Raw genomic sequence first — 22602 nt, forward strand, 5'->3', positions numbered from 1 at the left:
ATATTCACATCAAGCATGGAAAATTGACTAAAATTGTGGCTAACCATAGAGAAGCAATACCAATTTTCTGTTTTATTTCTTTTTCTTAAACAATCTGAACATCATTATTCTTTTGAATTTAAGAGAGAGGAAAATAATCAGTATAAATTAACAAGAGGAGGACTATGTACATTTTGAAGAGTGGTCATCAAGCCAAGAAATGATGTCACCAAAGACCTGATTTATTAGTTCATCAGGCTCTCCCTCAAGAAGAGAATGGTAAGCATCCTTGTAAAGTTTCAGTGTCTTGTCTGAACTTTTTGCTTTCTCAAACAAAGCTTTGCTCACTGATGGATCAGTCACAGTATCATTCTCCCCATGAAGGATTAATATTGGCAAAGAGACCTGTAAATTACAGCCATTAAAGGTGAAGATGAATTAATTTCATTGCAGTGCTCTCAACATGAGTAATTCCCGCATGCTCGTGAAGCACATTTAATGCATGCTTCTGGAGTAATAACAGCCATGCATTCTTATTTTAACTAATATAAATGATAATGAGTGGTTATGGACTTATGGTTACTCCTGAAGAACAAATTAAATGTGCTCGAGGAGCATGCAAGTCTTTAATGCTATTGTATGCGGAAAAGAGGATGGAGAGAATGAAATTTCATATCTAAGCAGAGATTCAGTGGATCTAAGATCATTCTCAGTAATATAGTCTTGATGATCAAATATTAGGATAATAAGGCCCTGTTTGGTAATTGTCTTGTAAAAGAACACTGGGAGGCATACCAGTTTGAAAAAGAATACAGATACAAAATCAGATAGAATGTATATGTCTTGAGACAAAATTTGCCTAATATTTTATTCACCCAAAACTAGAAAAGGTAAAATCAGGGACAAATACACAATTTTTCAATCTTATATTTAAATTTTATATACTGAGACACTAACCAAACAGGAAAGAAAATGTTGTAATCAAGCTTATTGACTCATGTGAGGCTGCTAGCTACAGAGTAAGGGGATTTCATTATTGACTCGTGGACCGATGTAATGGTTAAAAAATTTACATGCAAAAGTACAGTTGGCTCTTATCTAGTGAGACGAAGGATTAAAAAGGAGATTGTTGAGTTGTAAGAAACATGGAAATGAATTCATTTGCCATCTTTCCTTTGACTTTTAGAGCAATTTAAACATGTGATAAGAGTAAATAACCCAAGAAACTAAAGTTTCCTTAGAAGAACCTATATCTATATTCAGCTACTCTAAGAAATCAAAGGGTGTTTTGAATACCTAGTTTAGAATTGCTTCACATTTGTTTCAACCATCTAAGTTTCTTAAATATGATTTTTTGCTACTTGCTACATCTCACTGCCACAAATGCTCAAACTTCTGTTTTTGGTATATCAAGGAAAAATAATCCTACTTTGGACAATTATCTTAAAGCATATTCAAAATGAAACCACCAGATAGAGCATAAATTTCTGTTATGAAATAAAAAAAAGGCGAAGAAGAACAAGAGATAAACTAAGTCAAAATATACAGCAAGAAAGTGAGATCAATTGCCATGACTGTTAAACGTAAAAAATTAATATCAAGATCGTTAGGTAGAACATAGTGAAGAGGATATGAATTGGAGTTAAAAAGACAATACAAATTCAAGTAAAATAAAAAAGCTTGCTTTCTACAGAGTAACTATTGCTTTTAGAAAACAGGTATCAGAGCCTGGCAGCAATTTCCATTGCCATAGATAATAAAAGTCATATTACAAATAGAAACATTTTTATTTGATTACCGGATGAAAGGTGAGGAACAAGGAAGCTTCCTAAGACGGGTAGGAGAAGAGGCAAAGTGGGATGGGAATGGAAGCGCGGAAGAGATGTGGAGGGAGATGGCAGAAGTTATTAGAAGAACAGCAAAAGAAAGTTTTGGTGAATCTAAAGGAATAGGACCAAGAGACAAGGAGTCCTGGTGGTGGAATGCGAGTATACAAGAAAAGATAAAGATAAAAAGGGAATGCTTTAAAGAGTGGTCTTTATGCCGCAATGCAAATAATTGGGAAAAATATAAGGCGGCTAAGAAAGAGACAAAAGTGGCTGTAAGTGAAGCAAGAACAAGAGCATATGAGGGTCTCTACCAGTCTTTGGGCATGAAAGAAGGAGAAAAATGTATATATAGAATCGCAAAGAGCCGGGAAAGAAGAACGAGAGATTTGGATCAGGTTAAGTGCATAAAGGATAAGGATGGAGAGGTGTTGGCTCAAGAGGAGAAGATTAATGAAAGGTGGAAGAGCTACTTCTACGAGTTATTTAATGAGGGACAGAAGACTCTTCCGAGCCTTGGTCGATTATGCACAAGGGAAGAAGATCAAAACTTTGACTACTATCGAAGGATTCAAGACTTCGAGGTAAAAGAAGCTCTAATGCAGATGAAAAATGGCAGGGCAGTAGGACCTGATAATATCTCGATTGAGGTTTGGAAGGGTCTTGGAGGAAAAGGCATCAACTGGTTAACCAAGCTTTTTAATGAGATTTTAAGGTCAAAGAAGATGCCTGATGAGTGGAGAAAGAGCACCTTGGTACCTATCTACAAGAATAATGGGGATATACAAAGTTGCGGAAACTATAGAGGGATTAAGCTTATGAGTCATACTATGAAGTTATGGGAAAGGGTGATAGAACGGAGGTTGAGAAAAGAGACACAAGTAACAGATAACCAATTTGGATTTATGCCAGACAGATCTACCACTGAAGCGATATACCTATTAAGAAGGATGATGGAGAGGTATCGTAGTAATAAAAGGGATCTACACATGGTGTTTATTGATTTGGAAAAAGCGTATGATAGGGTACCAAGGGAGGTCTTATGGAAGGTTTTAGCAAAGAGGAGAGTAAAGATCGCATATATTCGGGCAATTAAATACATGTATGATGGGGCCACAACTAGTGTGAAGACTCAAGGTGGTGTGACAGAGGAATTCCCTATTGGTATAGGATTACACCAAGGATCATCCTTAAGTCCATACATTTTCACATTAGTCTTGGAAGTACTCACAGAGCACATCCAAGAGCCTGTGCCATGGTGCATGCTTTTTGCCGATGATATCGTCCTTATGGGAGAGTCAAGGGAAGACCTAAATAAGAAGTTGGAGTTATGGAGAAAAGCTCTAGAAGTGTATGGTCTGCGCATAAGCCGTAGCAAGACGGAATATATGGAATGTAAGTTCAGTCTGAGAAGGGAAAACTCCAATATAGAGGTGAAAATTTGAGAGAACATCCTACGAAAAGTTAAAAGTTTTAAGTATCTTGGGTGCATCATACAGGATAATGGAGAGATTGAACATGATGTAAATCATAGGATTCAAGCAGGTTGGTCAAAATGGCGGAGTGCATCTGGTTTTATATGCGACAAAAAAGTGCCTTTAAAACTTAAATGTAAATTCTATCGCACCGCTATAAGACCGGCTATGCTGTATGGTACGGAGTGTTGGACGGCTAAAGGGGAGCACAAACATAAGCTAAGTGTGGCAGAGATGAAGATGTTGAGATGGATAAGTGGTCATACGCGATTGGATAAAATAAGGAATGAAGATATAAGGGAGAGAGTTGGAGTAGCACCCATTGTGGAAAAGATGGTTGAATCGCGTCTCAGGTGGTTTGGACATGTGAGAAGAAGACCGATAGAACATCCAGTCAAGAGGGTGGATGAGATGGAAGATGGACAGAGGGCGAAAGGCAGAGGAAGACCTAAGAAGACCATCCATGAGGTGGTCAAACGAGATCTACATGTAAACGGTCTCTCTGTAGACAGGATACATGACAGAGCACAATGGCGTCGTTTGATTCATGTAGCCGACCCCACTTAGTAGGACAAGGCTTGGTTGTTGTTGTATATAACAAGACTCCTAGATCAACATTACTCCAACAAAGTAGGGTTCAAGCATGTCATTTATTTTCAACACTAAATAATTTTTTTCCAAATAGTCTACAAGCTAAGGATAGATTTGTTGAGACACTTAAACAACAAAGGCTAGACTGGTTTGAAAGTTGAAACTTACTTCTTCCAAACGATCGTCTATTTCTTGAGTAGTTCTGAGCATTTCTAAAGCAGTCCACAATCGTGGTTTATCCTTGTATGCAATAACATTATACGCTGTCTGTAGTGACATTAAAAAGGTGTCAAGAGATATTAACACATGTATTATGAAGAGAATTGGACAATAATGGAGTCAAAACTAGGAGCAGAAGGAAAGATGACATTAATAAATTATGCTGAATTGCAACATACAAACCTGTTCTTTCTTTTTCAACTCTCTGAAAGCTGCTTCTGCTAAATCCTTTTGTGGAACTAACTTCCTCTTCGGAAAAACATTGGCCATAGCAATCAACATCTGAGTGACCAACTTTGATGGAACCATGTCGTCTGCAATCTACACAGAGCTTCTGGTCAAAGAGAGATCATAACAAAGAGCACCAGAGCTCACCTAGTTGATTAAGCACTCAATAATAATAATAATAAAATTACTTTACACATAGGTGCAACAAGAACAGCACCATCCCAAGCCTTAGGTTGTTTCAGGTGCATCTTTAGTGCAACAGCACCACCCATTGATTGTCCAAATATGAAGGTACGAAGAGAATGAAACTCTGGATTTTCTGCAAAATAATAAATCAAATCTTTTGAATCAAAACTCTCAGTCTCAATGTTTTTAACTTGTTTCCAGCGTAAAATACATATAACAATAAATTTGCAATTTCATAAATAATGAACTCTCATTATTTCCATGGTAAGGCAAACTGTTTCCAGCAAGATATATTTGAAAAAGTTACGTACATGCCTTTGAACTGAAAATGAAACTATTGAAGAGGCTTATAAGTTTTCTTATTAGAAACACAAATCAAAGTTTACCAGTTCACTATTAATTCCTAGTGATTCAGTTTAGACAACTTCAAACTGACAAATACACTTAAGCTACCGCATGAATTGGAAGACATGGTATAGAAGCTTCAGTCAACTAATAAAGATGAATGAAAAACTTCAACCTGATGAATTCGTTTTCACGAAGCTCAAGAATTTTTCTTGGTCCACTTCAAACACAGGTGAGACCCCAGAACTAGCTCCTCCTTCTCAGACCCTCAATTATAGAAAAAAAGGAATCTAAAGTTCCGGGACTCTAAATTTTCGCATTCACTTTGGACTGTTTGATGCTTTAATTCTAATTATGCTATTGCCTAAGACCGCTGCATGAAATGAACCATTAGTTGGCACTCATTCCTTCTTATATCCTCTTTGAACTTTCTACTATTAAGCATTACTTCATACAGAGTAATTTATAATGATAGAACAGAAGTAAATATTATGCCATTCTAATCACTTTACTCTATCCTAAGTACAAAAACCACCAACCAGGAGACAATGATATCATATTTGATCTACTTTCTGAGGAGAAACTAATGGCATCTCAACAGATTTATGACAGCAAAATTAACACCGACTGAAATTCGAGACAGAGCAGATGGTGAGAATTTAATTACCTTTGATTTTGGAGTAATGTTCAATGACATCGTCAACAAGACCATCAAAACTAGGGATATAGCCATGGAGGCCTTGTGAAAGGCCAAATCCAGGATAATCCATAGCAAAGACTCCATATCCAGCTAATGCTATCTTCCTAGCTATGCCTGAAAATAATTTCATGACACATTTGAGTTGCTAATTCACAGCATTAGTGCACTAGTTAATTGCAGATAAATGTTATAATACCAGGAACATGCCTTCAAAGAAAAAAGTGCAGGTGTCTCCATATCCATGACAGAAAAACACTGTTGCTTTTGGCCTGGATACCTCAGGAAGCCAACTCTTACAGAATATTTCAATGCCCCTTGAATTTACCTCGTATGACTGTTAGATTGCATATCAGATAACCATCAATCATCGGATGACAACAACTAAACATGATAAAGACAACAAGCAATGAATTGTATAAAGCCGTTTTTCTCACCTCTTTCATTTTTAGTCCATCACATGGAGTCTGCAAAATAGAAAATAAAGGAATTAGATTATGGTTTTGATAACTAGTTTAAAAAGATTTTCTAAAAAAAATTCATACAATAAATAAACTCAAAACTTTTAGGCTTTCAAAACAAAAATATATATATTCTACATTTAACACCTTAACAAGGGCCTTTAGCGCAATTAGAAGTAAAATTTAACTAACTTTCGCATGACATGGCACTTTGGATGAGGTGATCACTTCACAAAGATGTTCATACCAAAAGCCAAGATTATGTAAATGACAAAAAGAGTAACGAAAAAAATAAGCAGGCCAAAATACTAGAGCTCCATTAGAGTTACATATATTTATATGTATATGAATGAATATCTAACTACCTAGTACTTCCACTGTCTTAATCATCACAAGTTCATTATAGGGGACGCCACAGTTTCTCTTAAATACCTAAAAAAGTTAGACCTTGGCTAATTCCTTCTCACACTTTAAACCATTAATGGAGTGGCCAAACTGCCACATGATACTGTTACTAGTACCAATCACAAAGTCAATGTTTTTATATCCACCTCAACCAAAACTGTCAAATTGAACCAGATCCCAACTACTCCTGTGCCACCCCCAATTAATACCCTCTCAATAAAAATAAACACACATACACACAAGATTTATTACAAATACCTAACAAGAAACAAATTTTTTTTAACAAAGAAATGATTGGATTCATAAGAAAACAAAAGATAGGGGGTACCTTGAAGAGTATATGGTCAATATTAAGCTGAATATCTTTGAAGGCTTCACGGGCACGTCTTCTAGCGGGTGCTTCATCCATGTTAGAATCTGCAATCTTCTGCAATTTAGCATCAACGCCAGGTAGCTGCTGCTTCATGCTGCAAAATAATAACTTATCCTCTTTCCTCTTCTTTCTCTTCCTCTGGATACCAATTACTTCCTTCAATTCTACACCGTTCCAAACACTTCCGATAAATAAATCGTTAACAGAAAGGGGAAAAAACAAATTAAATCAAATTTGACTCACGGCCTAAAAACGGAAATAAAGTTTTTGGGAATGGAATATTATGGTAATTTATTAAATTAAATTTTGCTTTTTCTTAATTTTCAAAGTACCTACCATTCAATTCCGGAGGGTGGCGAAGCTTCGTGGGAGTGAGAGCCATTTGAATTTAAAAATATTTTATTTATTTTTCTTATTGGTGACAACATGGAAGGAGATTCCAAAAAGGAAGGGAAATCTGAGTGACACGGGAAAAAGAAAATGACAGCGAGAATAATAAAAGAGAAAAGATCAAAACAATAGTACAAATTTCATTTACGTATTTAGTATTTACCACCCCTGAGTTCTTTCATATCTACATTTTGGCCCCTCTAGTTTGAAGAATCACATTTCGTCCCTTGCTTTGCGAAAATAGAATGAAACCCCAAACTCGTATAAATTAGTATTTAAATAAAAAAGTTTGATAAATTGACTTTTTAATCTTTAAGAATATTAAATAAATAATTTAATTTCTTACTTATATTATTTTTAGAAATTTGAGATTAATTTGTATGATATTCTAAAATTAAAAATTAATTTATTAATATTCTTTTTAAAGAATAATTTATCTAATACAATTATCATTGAATACCCATTTGTGATATGAAAATAAAAACAAAATATTAATTACTATTAAATTTATAATTTTAAAAATAAAATAAAAATTAGATCTTCGAAAATATTGACTTTGACTAATTTGTCCTTGAAGAAAAAAAATACTAATTAGGTCCTCTAAGATAGTAAACAATAGACATGTATGTCCTTTTGTCAATAAATAGTACGAAACTAAACTGAATTGTCTATGTATTTCATTATTTACAGTAGTGCATGTCCCGTTACTATCACATGAGTAGGAAAACGATATAATTTTGAACAATAAAGCATTTATTATATTTTGAGTTTTCATATATCCTTGATCAACTGCTCTCTATTTATCATAATCCTATTAAAATAAGTGAAGTTTTGCTGAAAAAATTGTTATCTATATAACTATCTTTTATAAATAGACATATCAGAATAATTACCAGTACATATAAGCATCAATGTTAGGTTTTAGTTGATAAATTGACAGAAGAACATCATGTGTCCTTTTTTTGCTATGCTTGAAGACCAAATTAGTACTTTTTTTTCTTTAGGAACTAATTTGTCTAAAGTCGAAATGTTGAGGGACCATCGTTATTTTACTCTAATTTTAATGATATTAGTTTTGATTCTAAATTTAGGAATAATTAAATTTTAACTTTCTCACCTCCTTAACTTATTCAAACAATTTGACTATCTGATGTTTGAATTAAGGTCCTACTTAGAGGACATTTGTACACAAGTTCAAGAACAAAACAGATAGTGCATTTTTTCCCTTTGCACAAGAGCACATTCGATATATGATGCATTATTCATTGCCAAAGTTCAGATACAGATATGTTTCAGATAGACTTAGTCCTCAACATGTTCTAAATTTCTAATAAATTTAAGTGCACATGTTCCAATAAATATAAATTTGTTCTTCCACATGTTCCATAAACCATGCTTCAGCATGTAACATACTTTGAATGCAAATCAAAGTTAGTTACAACATAGGTAGCATTCATAGCCATGTTTGCATTCAGAACAATGAAAACCAAGCAAAACCAATGCTCTATATTCAGAAAATGATATCCATGACTTTCTGAGCTGCCGCAAACAAAATGTTTTGAGCATTATTCAGCAAAATGTTTTCAGGGGACCTTAAAACCACTCAAATATGAAAGGGAAAGAAGAAGCACCATAACAAAAATCATTGTTTCTCTGTTATTTTTCCATTGATTAAACTTGATGAAGGTGTTGTTGGATTAGCTTCACAATCACAAGTGCAACGATTCAAAGAAGCAATTGGTTCAGCTAAGTAGGAAGGGTTTTCATCCCCTGCCATAATCACAAGAATCTTGGGCTCATTATTATCAATAACTACCTTACTAGGCATTATTGTTCCTTTCATTCCTTCTTCACCCTCAGATGATGAATGTAAAGAAGAAGCAACATGCTTTCTGTGGTAGCAAATAAGGATCACCAATGCCACAGAAATAAGAACAAAAAGAAAAGCTATGCCTCCAAAGAGGTACGGAATTGGAGACCTCCATATATTAATTTCACTTGCTAATGATGCATTTTTTATGTGCTTCATTTTCTTTAATTCTCTCTCTATGAGTGAGTTGTGTACTTTGGTTGGTGCAATTATGAAGTGAGGTCGTGGGAGCTGCAATTTATAGCAAAACTTGAACATGTTTATTTACATAAGTACCCTTTGGCCATTGACGGAAGATTCCTTTTATGCTTGCGCAGATGCTGCATGCGCATGTCAAAAGTATTAATGATTTCTGTATCAAAAGTTGTAAGATGATATAGGCACTAAGAACCTGTATTGTACTATTGTTGCTACATTTCTTTTTAACAAAAGAATAAAGTAAAATTTTAAAAATACTTTTAAATTTTATTTTGCTTTAAATATATCTCTGTTGACAACTAAATTTTCAAAAAAGCTTAAGACAAATTCGGCTGTATAATAACAATGCTTGATAATTACGAGCTAGTGATAAAATTTTGTATTTAACTTGTGTTGAAGGTTGTTTTTGTAGAATTATTGAATTGGTTTTAAGTTTCTTGAAAAATTAACTGTCAAGAATATATTTTTTGGTGACCGGGAATAACATAAAGAAAAAGGACCTAAGAGAAATAGTAGGACTCCTTTCTAATAATAATGTCTAAATTATTAGGGGCAGCAACCACTCCAAATACACATGTTTGTTAGTAGTCTTTGTTAGGTACTAGACAAATGACACAGCAAAATATAGAGATGAAAAATTAGAAATTTGTATAAAATATGGAAACAATTGAATAACTTTCTTTGAGAATTACTACTTCTCTCTCTCACAAGGAGACTACAATAACACTCTCTCTTGACAAAAGGAGAACACACTTCTCTCTATATATATAGAAGAAAACTACTCAAAGAAATATTATGTTATTCTCTTTGGATGACTTGATTTAAATGAATTAAAGAAAAACTCAATTTATAGGTGAGTCTCTTCAATATGAACCATCCGTCAATTAGAGGTATATAATTCTTCTCTTTTTCAACCACTAAAATTCTAAGGTTATAAATTAAGATTGTTTATTACCTCTCATTTATTTAGTTATTATTTATTTATATATTTTCTAAAATTAGCTTTACTAATTTTCACAATCTCCCACTTAAAGCTAATTTTGATAAATTTTCAAAATTCATGTTGCTCATGTATTCCATAGGCCGTATGAGAATCTACACCATTCAAACTTTTCTGTGTTGATTGGTTTTGTCATGGCATCTGCTAGGTTATCTTTAGTGTGAATCTTCTGCATATCAACACTTCCTTCTTCTACTACTTCCCGAACAAAGTGATATTGTACTCCAATGTGTTTTGTTCTTGAATGAAAGGCAGGATTCCTTGCAATGTGCAAGGCACTCTGACTATCACAATACACAGAAATCTTCTGTTGTTTGTGCCCGAGTTCTTCTATCAACCTTTGGATCCAAATAGCTTCCTTGCATGCTTGTGTAGCTGCCATATATTCAGCTTCTGTAGTAGATAAAGCTACAACAGTCTGTAATTTAGATAGCCAGCTCACAGCTCCTCCTGCAAGTGTAAACACATAGCCTGTAGTAGATTTTCGTTTATCAAGATCACCTGCAAAGTCTGAGTCGACATATCCATTGACAATGAATTCTGATCCTCCAAACATAATGCAACATTTGAGGTTCCTTTGATGTATCTCAAGATCCTCTTAACAACATTCCAATGCTCTTTACCCGGATCTGCCATAAATCGACTTACCACCGCAACTGCTTGAGCAATATCTGGCCTTGTACAGATCATGGCATACATAAGGCTTCCCATCGCTGATGCATACGGTACTCGAGACATTTCCATCCTCTCTGCTTCACTACTAGGGCACATACTTGAGGATAATTTGAAATTCATAGGAAGTGGGGTTGAAATTGGCTTACATTCTTGCATATTGAAGCGTTGCAAGATTTTCTTCAAATAATTCTTTTGCGATAGCCAAATCTTCCTATCTTTTTTGTCTCGGTGAATTTGCATCCCTAAAATCTTGTTTGCTGGTCCCAAGTCTTTCATATCAAACTCCCTAGCCAACTGTGCCTTCAATTCTTGGATTTGATCTTTGTTGGGACCTACCACCAACATGTCATCCACATACAACAGTAGAATGATGAAATCATTATCACCAGACCTCTTGTAATAAGTACAATGATCTGAACTAAGTCTGTTGTATCCAAGGCTAATAATGAAAGAATCAAATCTCTTGTACCAACACCTTGGCGCCTGCTTTAGACCGTACAGAGATTTAGTTAACCTGCAAACCAAGTTTTCTTTTCCTTGTTCTTCAAAACCTTCTGGTTGGAGCATATATATCTCTTCTTCAAGTTCTCCATGAAGAAAAGCAGTCTTTACATCTAATTGCTCTAGATGTAAATCAAATGCAGCACACATAGCCAAAACTACTCTAATAGTAGTTAGTCTCACCACCGGAGAAAATATTTCATTGAAGTCAATACCTTCTTTCTGAGCATATCCCTTGACAACCAATCTTGCACGATATCGTTCCACCTGATCATTACTATCTCGTTTGATCTTGTAAACCCATTTGTTACCAATGGCTTTCCGACCTGCTGGAAGTTCAACAAGTTTCCAGGTATGGTTCCTATGTAATGCCTCAATTTCTTCTTGCATTGCTGTCATCCACATAGAAGCGTCTGGATTGCGCATAGCCTCCATAAAAGTTGTTGGCTCTCCATCTTCTGTCAAAAGACAATATGCATCATGGTTTGTCAAAACATAATTTGAGTGCCATGATGGTGTTCTTCTTTGTCGAGTGGATCGATGAACTTCTATGTCATTAGCCTCTGCTTCTTGTTCTTCGTGCTGTGGTTCTGCTTCAGAAAGATCACCTTCTCTGCATTTTTCATCTATTTGAACAGTGGTTATCTCTTTAATAGTGCTGTCATTTTCTTGTTCTTTTTGCAATTCATCTTCTGCAAATATCACATCTCTACTGACAACTACCTTGCGGGCAGTGGAATCCCACAGGCGATACCCCTTAACACCGTCAGCATAACCCAAGAATATACATTTTATAGACTTTGGGTCTAGCTTTGTTCTTTCTTGGGAATTGTACATCACGTACACAGGACAACCAAATATATGTAAAGAAGAATAATTAGGTGGCTTACCTTGCCACATCTCCATTGGTGTCTTTAACCCAATTGCAGTTGATGGTGACCGATTTATCACATAACAGGCGGTTTTAACAGCTTCTGCCCAAAAAGACTTGGCTAAACCTGCAGTTTGCAACATAGCTCGTGCTCTTTCTAGGAGAGTCCTATTCATTCGCTCTGCTACACCATTTTGCTGAGGCGTATATGCAACTGTGAATTGTCGTTGAATACCTGCTTGCTTGCAAAATGTTAGAAAATCACCATCAACATATTCTCCTCCATTATCTGTCCTTAAACACTTGATCTTCTTTCCAGATTCAAGTTCTAACTTTGCTTTGAACTCTTTGAACATCGCAAACACGTCTGACTTTTTCTTGATCGGGTACACCCATAGCCTCCTAGAGTAATCATCAATAAATGATACAAGATATTTTGCTCCTCCTAGGGACATCTCTGGTGATTCCCACACATCAGAATGAATCAACTCCAATATGTGCTTGCTCCGAGCAGTTGATCTATCAAACGTCAATCTATGTTGTTTGCTTGTAACGCAGTGCTTACAAAATGGTAAGTTTACCGATTTGAGCCCGGGAATGAGATTACGTTCTACAAGAATCTTCAAGCCTCGTTCTGACATGTGGCCTAGTTTGCAATGCCATATCATCGTCATTTCTTCTTGGCTTGTTGAAGCAACTGATGCCTCAGCCTCTTGCAAAGTATCTCCCATAAGCATGTATAGATTTGCTGCAATCTTTTCTGCTTTTATTACCACAAGAGCTCCTTTAACAACTTTTAAGATCCCACCTTCAATATGGGTCTTACAACCAAGTTCATCCAATTGCCCAATCGACAACAAATTCTTCTTCAAACCTTTCACGTGTCTTACCCCTTGAAGTGAACGAATAGAACCATCAAACATTTTTATTTTGACAGTACCCATTCCAACAATTTCTAAGGCATGATCGTTTCCCATAAACACAGATCCTTCCAAGACAGGTTCATATGTACAAAACCAATCACGATGAGGAGTCATGTGCCATGTTGCTCCTGAATCAACAATCCAAACATCAGTGAGCTGTTTACTGCCTTTAGAACCAATTGTTGCTTCGCCATACAGGATTTCTCCATCATCAGAGGTACTTGCAACACATCCTTGAGAACTTGATCCTTCTGGAACCTTCTCTATACTCTTCTTATTCCAACAATCTTTCTTGAAGTGCCCTCTCTTACCACAATTGTAGCATTTGACCTGCTTCTTACTTTCTGACTTTGGTCTACTTTGACTCCCACTAAAACCACGCTCCATTAATCTCCCTCTTGTCATCAACAAAGCCTTTGCTTGTTTTGAGCTTTCTAATCTATCTTCCTTATTCTTGCGCCTAGATTCTTCTTCAAGAACCGCAGCAGCCATGTCATCAAAAGAAAGATAATCAGTCAAAACATTATTAGTTAAGTTAATGATAAGCTGATCATATGAATCTGGTAGACTTTGAAGTAAGAGCTCTGCACGTTCGTTTTCCGCTATGGTATATTCCAACGATGAGAGTTGGGAAAATAGCGTATTTAGATTGTTGATGTGATCCGTTGCCGATGTGGATTCACTCATTCGAAGAGTATAAAGTCTTCTCTTCAAGAATATCTTGTTGTGAAGTGACTTGACTTCATATAATTTGGTGAGAGCATCCCAAATTTCCTTTGCTGTCTTTTTCTCTGCTACACTTGATAAAACTGAATCAGCTAGTGCCAAGTGTAAGTTTGCAACAGCATTGTTGTCCATCTCCTTCCATTTTTCATCTGTAATTCCAGTGGGTCTACCTTCAATTGCTGTCACGCAATTGTCTTTTCTCATAATGGCTTTTATCTTCAATTTCCATATGGAAAAATTACTCCCACTGAATTTCGGAATTTCATACTTTGCTGCCATTTTTTTTTTAGACGGTAACTCGCAGCGGAGAAAAAAAAATATATTAATCAGCAACCTTTGGCTCTGATACCACTGTTAGGTACCAGACAAATGACACAGCAAAATATAGAGATGAAAAATTAGAAATTTGTATAAAATATGGAAACAATTGAATAACTTTCTTTGAGAATTACTACTTCTCTCTCTCACAAGGAGACTACAATAACACTCTCTCTTGACAAAAGGAGAACACACTTCTCTCTATATATATAGAAGAAAACTACTCAAAGAAATATTATGTTATTCTCTTTGGATGACTTGATTTAAATGAATTAAAGAAAAACTCAATTTATAGGTGAGTCTCTTCAATATGAACCATCCGTCAATTAGAGGTATATAATTCTTCTCTTTTTCAACCACTAAAATTCTAAGGTTATAAATTAAGATTGTTTATTACCTCTCATTTTATTTAGTTATTATTTATTTATATATTTTCTAAAATTAGCTTTACTAATTTTCACAGTCTTAGCCATTAAATCAGCCACTCTATTTGCTGTGCGCTGAATGAGTACTACCGTAACTGTTCAATTACGCTGGAGCATCTCTTTAATTTTGTCAAGCAGATCAAATTCAGTCCTAATTATGCTGATTGTGTCTCGCGAAACAAGAAGAAACGCATCAAGATTATCAGTTTCACATATAACATCTTTGCACTCGCAATCCCAAGCCATAACAAGCCCTTTTCAAATAGCATGAAGCTTTACAACAGAGAACACTAGAAAGAGGCATACTAGCAGAACAACCTTTTATCCAAATTTTCATACTGTCTCTAATAATACACCCAAAACCAGTTTATTGTTCATTTTCAAAAACGCTTGCATCGCAGTTCACTTTATAGACATTCATCGGAAGTGGTTCCCAGTTATATGTCAAGAATACATTTGATATAAATTAAAAATTTTAGAGATAAAATTAAAACAAAATAAAATTTATGAATATTCTTAAAATTTTTTACAAATTTTAGAATAAAAAATTTACTTTACCTAATAAAATTAAAAAAATGCTAAATTTATGCCAAAGTGTTTATCGGGCATCAAACATAGAAGGTCTCATGACAAATACTTTTTAATGCTATGTGTAAATAAAAAATAAATCACCAAATTATTCATTATGTATCTATATATAAATATATATTACTTAATATTTTAATTTATTTTAATTTATAATTTATATCCATAACTAATTTAGTAGTTGATTTTTTATATACTTGTAACATGGTTAGAATATTCCATCAATTTGGCAAACATGAAAGCCAACGGTATTTAACTATTTGGTTAAAACTAGATGCTATGCATAAAGCAACAGTTTCCCTAACCAAAATATTTGCATATGAATTAACAGATAAGGAAAATGTCATCTGATGAACAGGAGTAAGGTGATTGGAAATAATAGATATCAACCTTTCTCAGTAACTTGTGCAGTTTGTAATTTGCCACGAGGAATTAATAATCTCTTGAGAAGTTGAGAGACGAAACCAAAATATCTTTCGGTTATGTTATGCAACAGAATTGAGAATTACAAGTTGAGGTAGCTTGCAAAATCTCTTTCACCATGTGATCCATGTACCACTTATGCACCCACCATAAGTGGTAGACTGTTCTAATGTTGAGAAACTCTGCTTATGGAATCATATTGTTTAATACCTTTGAGAGGTGTGATTTGCGACTTATTTTTACATTTCTAATACTTTGATCTTACCATGGAACATGTAGTTAAGGCATGGGTGTTTATTTTGTGAACAGAACAATTTTTTTCCTTTGCGTACGATGTGAATATTTTATTCAAACTATTTAAAGTAACGTTACATAATTTAAATTGTTTGTTAAAATTTTTGTTAGAATTTTGAATGATAGAAAATGAATTTTATTTTATTTAGGAAGAAAAAAAATATGGTGACAACGTGTTCCAAAGAGTTATATATCCTAAAAGAAAAAGTATAGGTAGAGAAAATACTAAACAATGTGAACAATAGAGATATGGGATGTTCATTTCACTAGGTTGTTTAAAAAAGTTATTGGTTACCTAGCATAACCATCCTAAGATGAGTTAAATTAAACCATTTTACAACCCATTTATCTAAGCAAATTATTTTGGCGGGCAAAACTGAATAACTGATGCTATGAAATGCCATTTTTTTTAATTAAAGAATCAAATGATATACAAGGAAATCTTTATTTAAAAGAATAAAGAATCTATAATAAAATGAAATAAATAAATAGATATAATGATTTAGTTCTTCTTCATTTCTTGATACTCAGGAAATCAAGAAATGGCTTTTCTGGAACTGGAATCATCTTGACAACCCAACCAATTGGCCAAGAAGCAGCACCAAGAAGAATGCAAAGACCCCATTGCCCCCAATTCAGCCTCTCAGTATCAGCAAACTTCTTCAAAAACTCAACCATCACAACTTGGAGTACCACTGTCACACCAATAATCCCCAAGAACAACTTGCTCCTATGTAACCCCTTAAAAACATTCCTCTTCTCCAATTTCCTTGCATTGAACTCATTAAACACTTGGCACATAACAAAAGTGTTAAAAATCAGAGTGTCATTAACCCCTTTAGTAACACCAAAGATAGACTCACCTCTGAACTGAAGAGTCAACAAAACCGCAATTTGGTACAAAGCTTGTGCCATAAGATTCCTCCACATCACGTTTGTTATGAGAGGTTTTGTTCTCCCAACCGGCGGTTTCTCCATTAACTCCAAAGTAGGCTTTTCCGTTGCAAGTGCCAATGCTCCCAACGTGTCCATGATCAAATTCACCCATAAAAGTTGCACTGCCGTGAGAGGAACTTCGCCGGCCGACACCGCCGCCACGAAGTTTATTGCAAGTGCAGCAACATTCACTGTCAATTGGAACTGTATGAACTTCTGAATGTTGTTATAAACACACCTTCCCCACCTCAAAACCGTTACGACGGAGGCGAAATTGTCGTCTAAAATCACAATATCAGAGCTCTCTTTCGCCACCTCTGTGCCTTGGATCCCCATGGAGAGTCCAATGTCAGCTTCCTTCAGTGCCGGCGCGTCGTTCGTGCCGTCCCCTGTCACGGCAACCACGTGACCTTTCTGTTTTAGGCACTCTACCATCAGGAGCTTGTCGAACGGCGAGGATCTCGCCATCACGCATATTTTGTCCACTTTCTCTAACCTTTCCTCCGGCGTGTAGTTGCGAAACTCCTCGCCTTCCACCACCGCGCCATCCATGTCTTGATTTTGTCTCAGATGCCGCATTCTGTTGCTATTGCTCTTGCAGTGAAAACATTGTCCCCTGTGATCATCTTCACATTTACTCCGGCGTTCTGGCAAGACTCCACCGCCGCCTTCACCCCCGGCCGGCACGGATCCTTGATTCCGACTAGTCCTAGTAGAGTCAATCCATTTTCTTTCACCATAGCTTTCTCCTCTCCGTCTTCAACCTCTATCTCTGAATCTGAAACTTCCGTTTGCGCAAAAGCGATACAGCGAAGACTACTAGCTGCCATTCCTTGAATGATGTTCTCGAATTTCCTCATGATTTCGCTGTCAAGATCTTTCAAAATTCCAGAAGCATCGTAGTACTTTGAACACATTTTCAGTACCATTTCAGCAGCGCCTTTCCAGTGCACATTCACCGTGTTGTCCGATTTCCTTCGCAACAAAACTCCGCTCCGTTTCTTCTTCGAGTTGAAGGTCTCAACCTGAATTATGGAGCATCCTTTCGTCAATTCATCCATCTCCATATCCAACTGCAAAACCGCCCAAGAGAGGATCGCTTTCTCGGTAGGACTACCGGAAAACTCGAAATCGGAACCGGAACCGGACTCGGATTTTGACTTGTGAACGCTACCAGTTGTGTTCAAAGCCACTCCTTCTTGGATCAATTGAAGAACAAAAGGCGCAACCGATGAATACGCATTCTCCAACACAGGTTCTAATCCCATCCAAAACTTTGTGACTCTCATTTCGTTGAGTGTGAGTGTTCCTGTTTTATCTGTGCAAATAGTTGTAGCAGAACCCATAGTCTCACACGCTGAGAGCTTCCTCACCATAGCTTGATCCGCCATCATTTTCTTCATGGAATAAGCCAAAGTCAACGTAACCGCCAACGGCAACCCTTCAGGGATTGCAACAACCACAATGGTGACTGCATCCGCCACAACTCCGACGACAGAGTTCATTATATCACTGAACTTAGTCTTGCTCCCGTTGAACTCTTTCACTCCATTTTCATCTTTTGTGTTCCCCGTGAAGTAACGGATAAGAAGAACAACAAGAACAAGAAAAGCAACTGCCAAACCAACCTTCCCAATTGATGAAGTTAGTTTGTTAAGGCGAGCTTGTAACGGCGTTTCCTCGTTAACGTCGCGGCTAATCGAGCTCATCATTTGACCCCATGTAGTCTTCATTCCAACGGAAGTAACCATCATTTTCGCGTAACCGTCAACCACTTTCGTTCCGGAGAACAAGAACGGATTATGAACCTTTCCAACTTCCACATGGTCGCTCTCCCCAGTCATGCTTGATTCGTCGATTCGCAGCGAGTGTCCGTCGACGAATAGCCCGTCGGCGGGTACTTGATCGCCGATCTTCAAGCAAACAACGTCGCCGACGACGATATCATAGATCGAAACCTGTTGCCGCCTTCCGAGTCTCACCACATCGATTTGTATATCGTTGCTGAGCTGAGACAATTTGTCAAACTGTCTATTCTGTCTGAAATTGCTTATGGAAGAGAGAGAAATGACAATGAACACAGCAAGGAAGATGCTTCCACCGTCGTACCAACCTTCTTTGAGTCCATGCTGCTTGATTCCGAAGCCGAGAGAAAGCGCTGCGCAGCACAAAAGGATGAGAATGGTGACATCTTTGAAAGCTTCCAATACGAAATGAACGAAGCTTTTTGAACGTGGCTTTGGGTAAGTGTTGGAGCCGAATATGTGGCGTCTGCGTGACATGTCTTCTGCATGTTCATCGCCTTTGATGCCATGTTCGGTGTCAGTTTCAAGGGATTTAGCTATGCCTTCAATGCCGCCGTGTTTCTTGAGGGTAGCATGGTCTTTTTCTTTGACGATGGTGGTTAGGGTGGTTTGATCAATTGTGAAGGGTTGTTGCGGATTCAAATCAATGACGGTGAATGATGGAGAAGGATTGACCTTCCTTTGTTTGGTTTTGTTGTTGAGAGTGAAGTGTGACGCCAGGGCTCGAGAACAATATATGACTAAGAAAGCAGAGTGCCATTTTTTCTTGGTGTTTGGTGCGTTGAATAATGACTCAATGCGCTCCATGTTTGTGAGTAAACTCATTTAATTGAAGAATGAAACTATTGTTTCCAATGCTTACTTGTTTAGTGTGTGATGGCTAATGAAATTTGGATCATAAACAATTCGGTTTTATAGATATGTGATAGTAGGACTAAGTTACGAAACGCGTTTCCGCTTTACACTCAATTCATGCACTTTTCGTGAATCTCACACGGGTATTAAGTATTAACCGACGTTTATAACTCATTCATTAATGATTTTGAGTCTTGAGATATGTTTTGGCTTTAAACCAAGTAAGAATTCGATTCTTGTTTAGTTACAACAACAATAACTGCCTGAGCGAGAATGCTGACGAAAACAAACACCTCCTGATGACTCATTTCCAAGCAGATGCAATGGCGTGTTCTTTCTGTGTTTGACCATCTACCGTCACGTACACGTCTTCTTTAAACGAAGATTATGTTTTATATTTTCTTAACCATTAAGCGATTATGAAAAACGAACTATATAGCCGAAGCTTAATCTGTTGCTATGATGTTTATATTACTATGAATTATGAAATACATGTGTGTATATATAATTATATATGCTCTCGGGTTTCTGTTCGACTAAGAATTCCTCTTTAGACTGAACTTGTTGCAACTTGCAAGGCAAATTAGATACCATATAAGGATTACACTCTAAACTAAACGCTTAATTTGTAATATTTGACTACTCTTCTATATGTATTATATTTATACGGGGGACAATGACTTTGTTGAATTAACGTATTTTTTCTATTTATATTTATCACTTCTGTGGATATTAATAACTGTACTCCTTCTTTCACAATAATAATTATTAAAATAATATTTTTAATGTGACTAGCTATTTTTCTTGTTATTTTCTTCGAGGGGAATTTCCAATCAATCCGAAAATTCTAAATAAATTAATGAATTAACGTAGCTACTTTCGGAAGAATATGAATACATGCAAAACTAGATAGAAAATCCATAGAAAATTGACCACATTGTTTTGTTTAAAGGAAAAGTATTTTTTTTTTTTGTCTTAAAGTTTGTCAAAAATTTTAAAAAAATTTAAGTTTTATTTTATTTTAATTTTATCTTAAACTTTTTTTATTTATATTAAATATACTCTCAATAACTAAATGTTTAAAATTAAAACTAATCTAACAATAATACATAAAAATTATATTTAATTTATTTGTATTAAGAGTTGTTCTTATAAAATTATGATTGAATTAATCTTAAATTTTTTAAAAAATTAATCGTCAGGATATATTTAATATAAATAAAAAAATTTTAGAATAAAATTAAAATAAAATAAATTTTTATAGATATTTTTAAAATTTTTATCAAACTTTAATCGGATACTTTGGATAGATATGTAAATTTATTCCTTTTACTTTCCTAGTCTTTTCACTGTTTCTATAACAAAAATTGTACGACAAATTTTTAAAGAGAATTGACAAGTACAAGTGATAAAGACTCAAAACTCAAAACTCAAAACGTATTTAAAAAGTATATGAGCTAATCCTTCTTGTCGCTGCTATGGTTCTTTTGGGAGGCTATTATTGGTGTAGAACCCAACCAAAACTTTAATAATAATAATAATAATAATAATAATAATAAGAGTAAAGTATATTTTTTATTCTTAAAATTTGACAAAAATTTTAAAAATATTTTTAAATTTTATTTTATTTTAATTTTATCTCAAAAATTTTTTATTTGCATAAGATATATCTCTAACGGTTAATTTTTTAAAAATTTTAAGATCAATTCAATAATAATTTTATAAAAAAACTATCAATACAAGTAAATCAAGCATAATTTTCATATATTATTATTAAATTGGTCTTAAATTTCTTAAAAATTTAGCCATCAAAATTATATTTGATGCAAATCAAAAAATTTTGAGACAAAATTAAAACAAAATAAAATTTAAAAATATTTTTAAAATTTTTATCAAATTTTAAAAACAAAAAATATATTTCACCCTAATAATAATAATGATGATGATGTCCCAAAAAAATTATTATTAGCCAGATCATCACATAAAATTATCCATGGCAGTTAGTTGAAGGTTGGAAACAAGTAGTCTCAAGAGAGATCCAACATTCAATTATCTTGACAATATTATGTTATATGTAGGTAAAAAATAAGTAATTTAATTAATTATTTGAATATATTTAAAATATATAATATATATTAAAAAATTGAAAAATATATATTTATATATAAATATATAATTATTTATTTAATAATTAATTTTTTGTAATATATATACCATTTGTTTATATTGACGGGAATAATTTTGACACAGATAGTTAGATAGTCTCAATCGAGTGTTAAATTAATTGATGATACTTTTTATATTGTAATTTAAGAACAAATTCCTTTTAAGTAGTTTGATTCGAAGAATCCATTTGAATTAGTGAAGTGGTGAATTCATTTGTCTATTTAAATAAGTGTTAAAAATTTAAATATTATCTTTTATAAGTAATAATTTATTAACTAAAGAGAAATTCTTAATAAAACTTAGATCTATAACGGATAATCTTTTATTTGTCAGACTCAAAAATACCGTAAACAAAGAAAAAATGTTTGGATTCCAGGTACGGTATGGTACATGGTTACATGGTGAGTGCTAGGGAAACTTCGTAGTAATTAACTAATTATTGATTAAGAAGGAAGGAACGTCGATGGAAAATGAGAATATGAATGCTGGTTGTTAAGTTGCTTTTGTTTTTTCTTTCTTTTTGCTGCTTACTTGCCTTAGCCTTCTCCGGAAAGTAGAGGCGGCAAGAGATGATGATGTTACGAAGAAGGAGCCTCTGCTTTTTTGTGTTTTCTCAGGATTCCGCGTATGTCTACACTTTACTTACTGTTCTAATATCTTCTATTTCTTTTTTTAGTTTAGAGGAAAAAAAAGAAATGGAGAATAACTTTTCTTTAAATATGCTTTTCATATACACCTAAAACTTAAGGTTGGGTCAACAAATATTTCTATAAAGAAATTTAAACTAATTTTTTTAAAAGTTATTATCTTTTTGTTCTTTTAAATAATAGATATTTTCTGAAAATATATAGAAAGT

At 34.7% G+C, this 22602-nt stretch overlaps 1 protein-coding gene and 1 pseudogene across 2 annotated transcripts; both read right to left on the minus strand.

Moving 5' to 3' along the window:
• Positions 1–48: 48 nt before the first annotated feature.
• Positions 49–7423, minus strand: LOC112716648 (caffeoylshikimate esterase). Of its 2 annotated transcripts, none has more exons than XM_025768598.3 (9): positions 7122–7423; positions 6741–6949; positions 5984–6013; positions 5757–5883; positions 5517–5663; positions 4507–4637; positions 4274–4411; positions 4040–4138; positions 49–384 (listed from the first exon to the last, which is right to left on the minus strand). In XM_025768598.3, exons 1-9 carry the CDS (start codon positions 7165–7167, stop codon positions 163–165), a joined length of 1149 nt encoding a protein of 382 aa, XP_025624383.1. In that variant the 5' UTR covers positions 7168–7423; the 3' UTR covers positions 49–162. The 2 variants fall into 2 exon arrangements, with proteins under 2 accessions (XP_025624383.1, XP_025624384.1); XM_025768599.3 differs by having other exon boundaries at positions 7029–7123.
• An 8949-nt stretch (positions 7424–16372) lies between these two features.
• Positions 16373–19793, minus strand: LOC112716649 (putative calcium-transporting ATPase 13, plasma membrane-type; annotated as a pseudogene).
• Positions 19794–22602: the final 2809 nt, after the last annotated feature.

Source organism: Arachis hypogaea, chromosome 10 (genome assembly GCF_003086295.3).
Source record: "Arachis hypogaea cultivar Tifrunner chromosome 10, arahy.Tifrunner.gnm2.J5K5, whole genome shotgun sequence".
Taxonomy (NCBI): domain Eukaryota; kingdom Viridiplantae; phylum Streptophyta; class Magnoliopsida; order Fabales; family Fabaceae; genus Arachis; species Arachis hypogaea.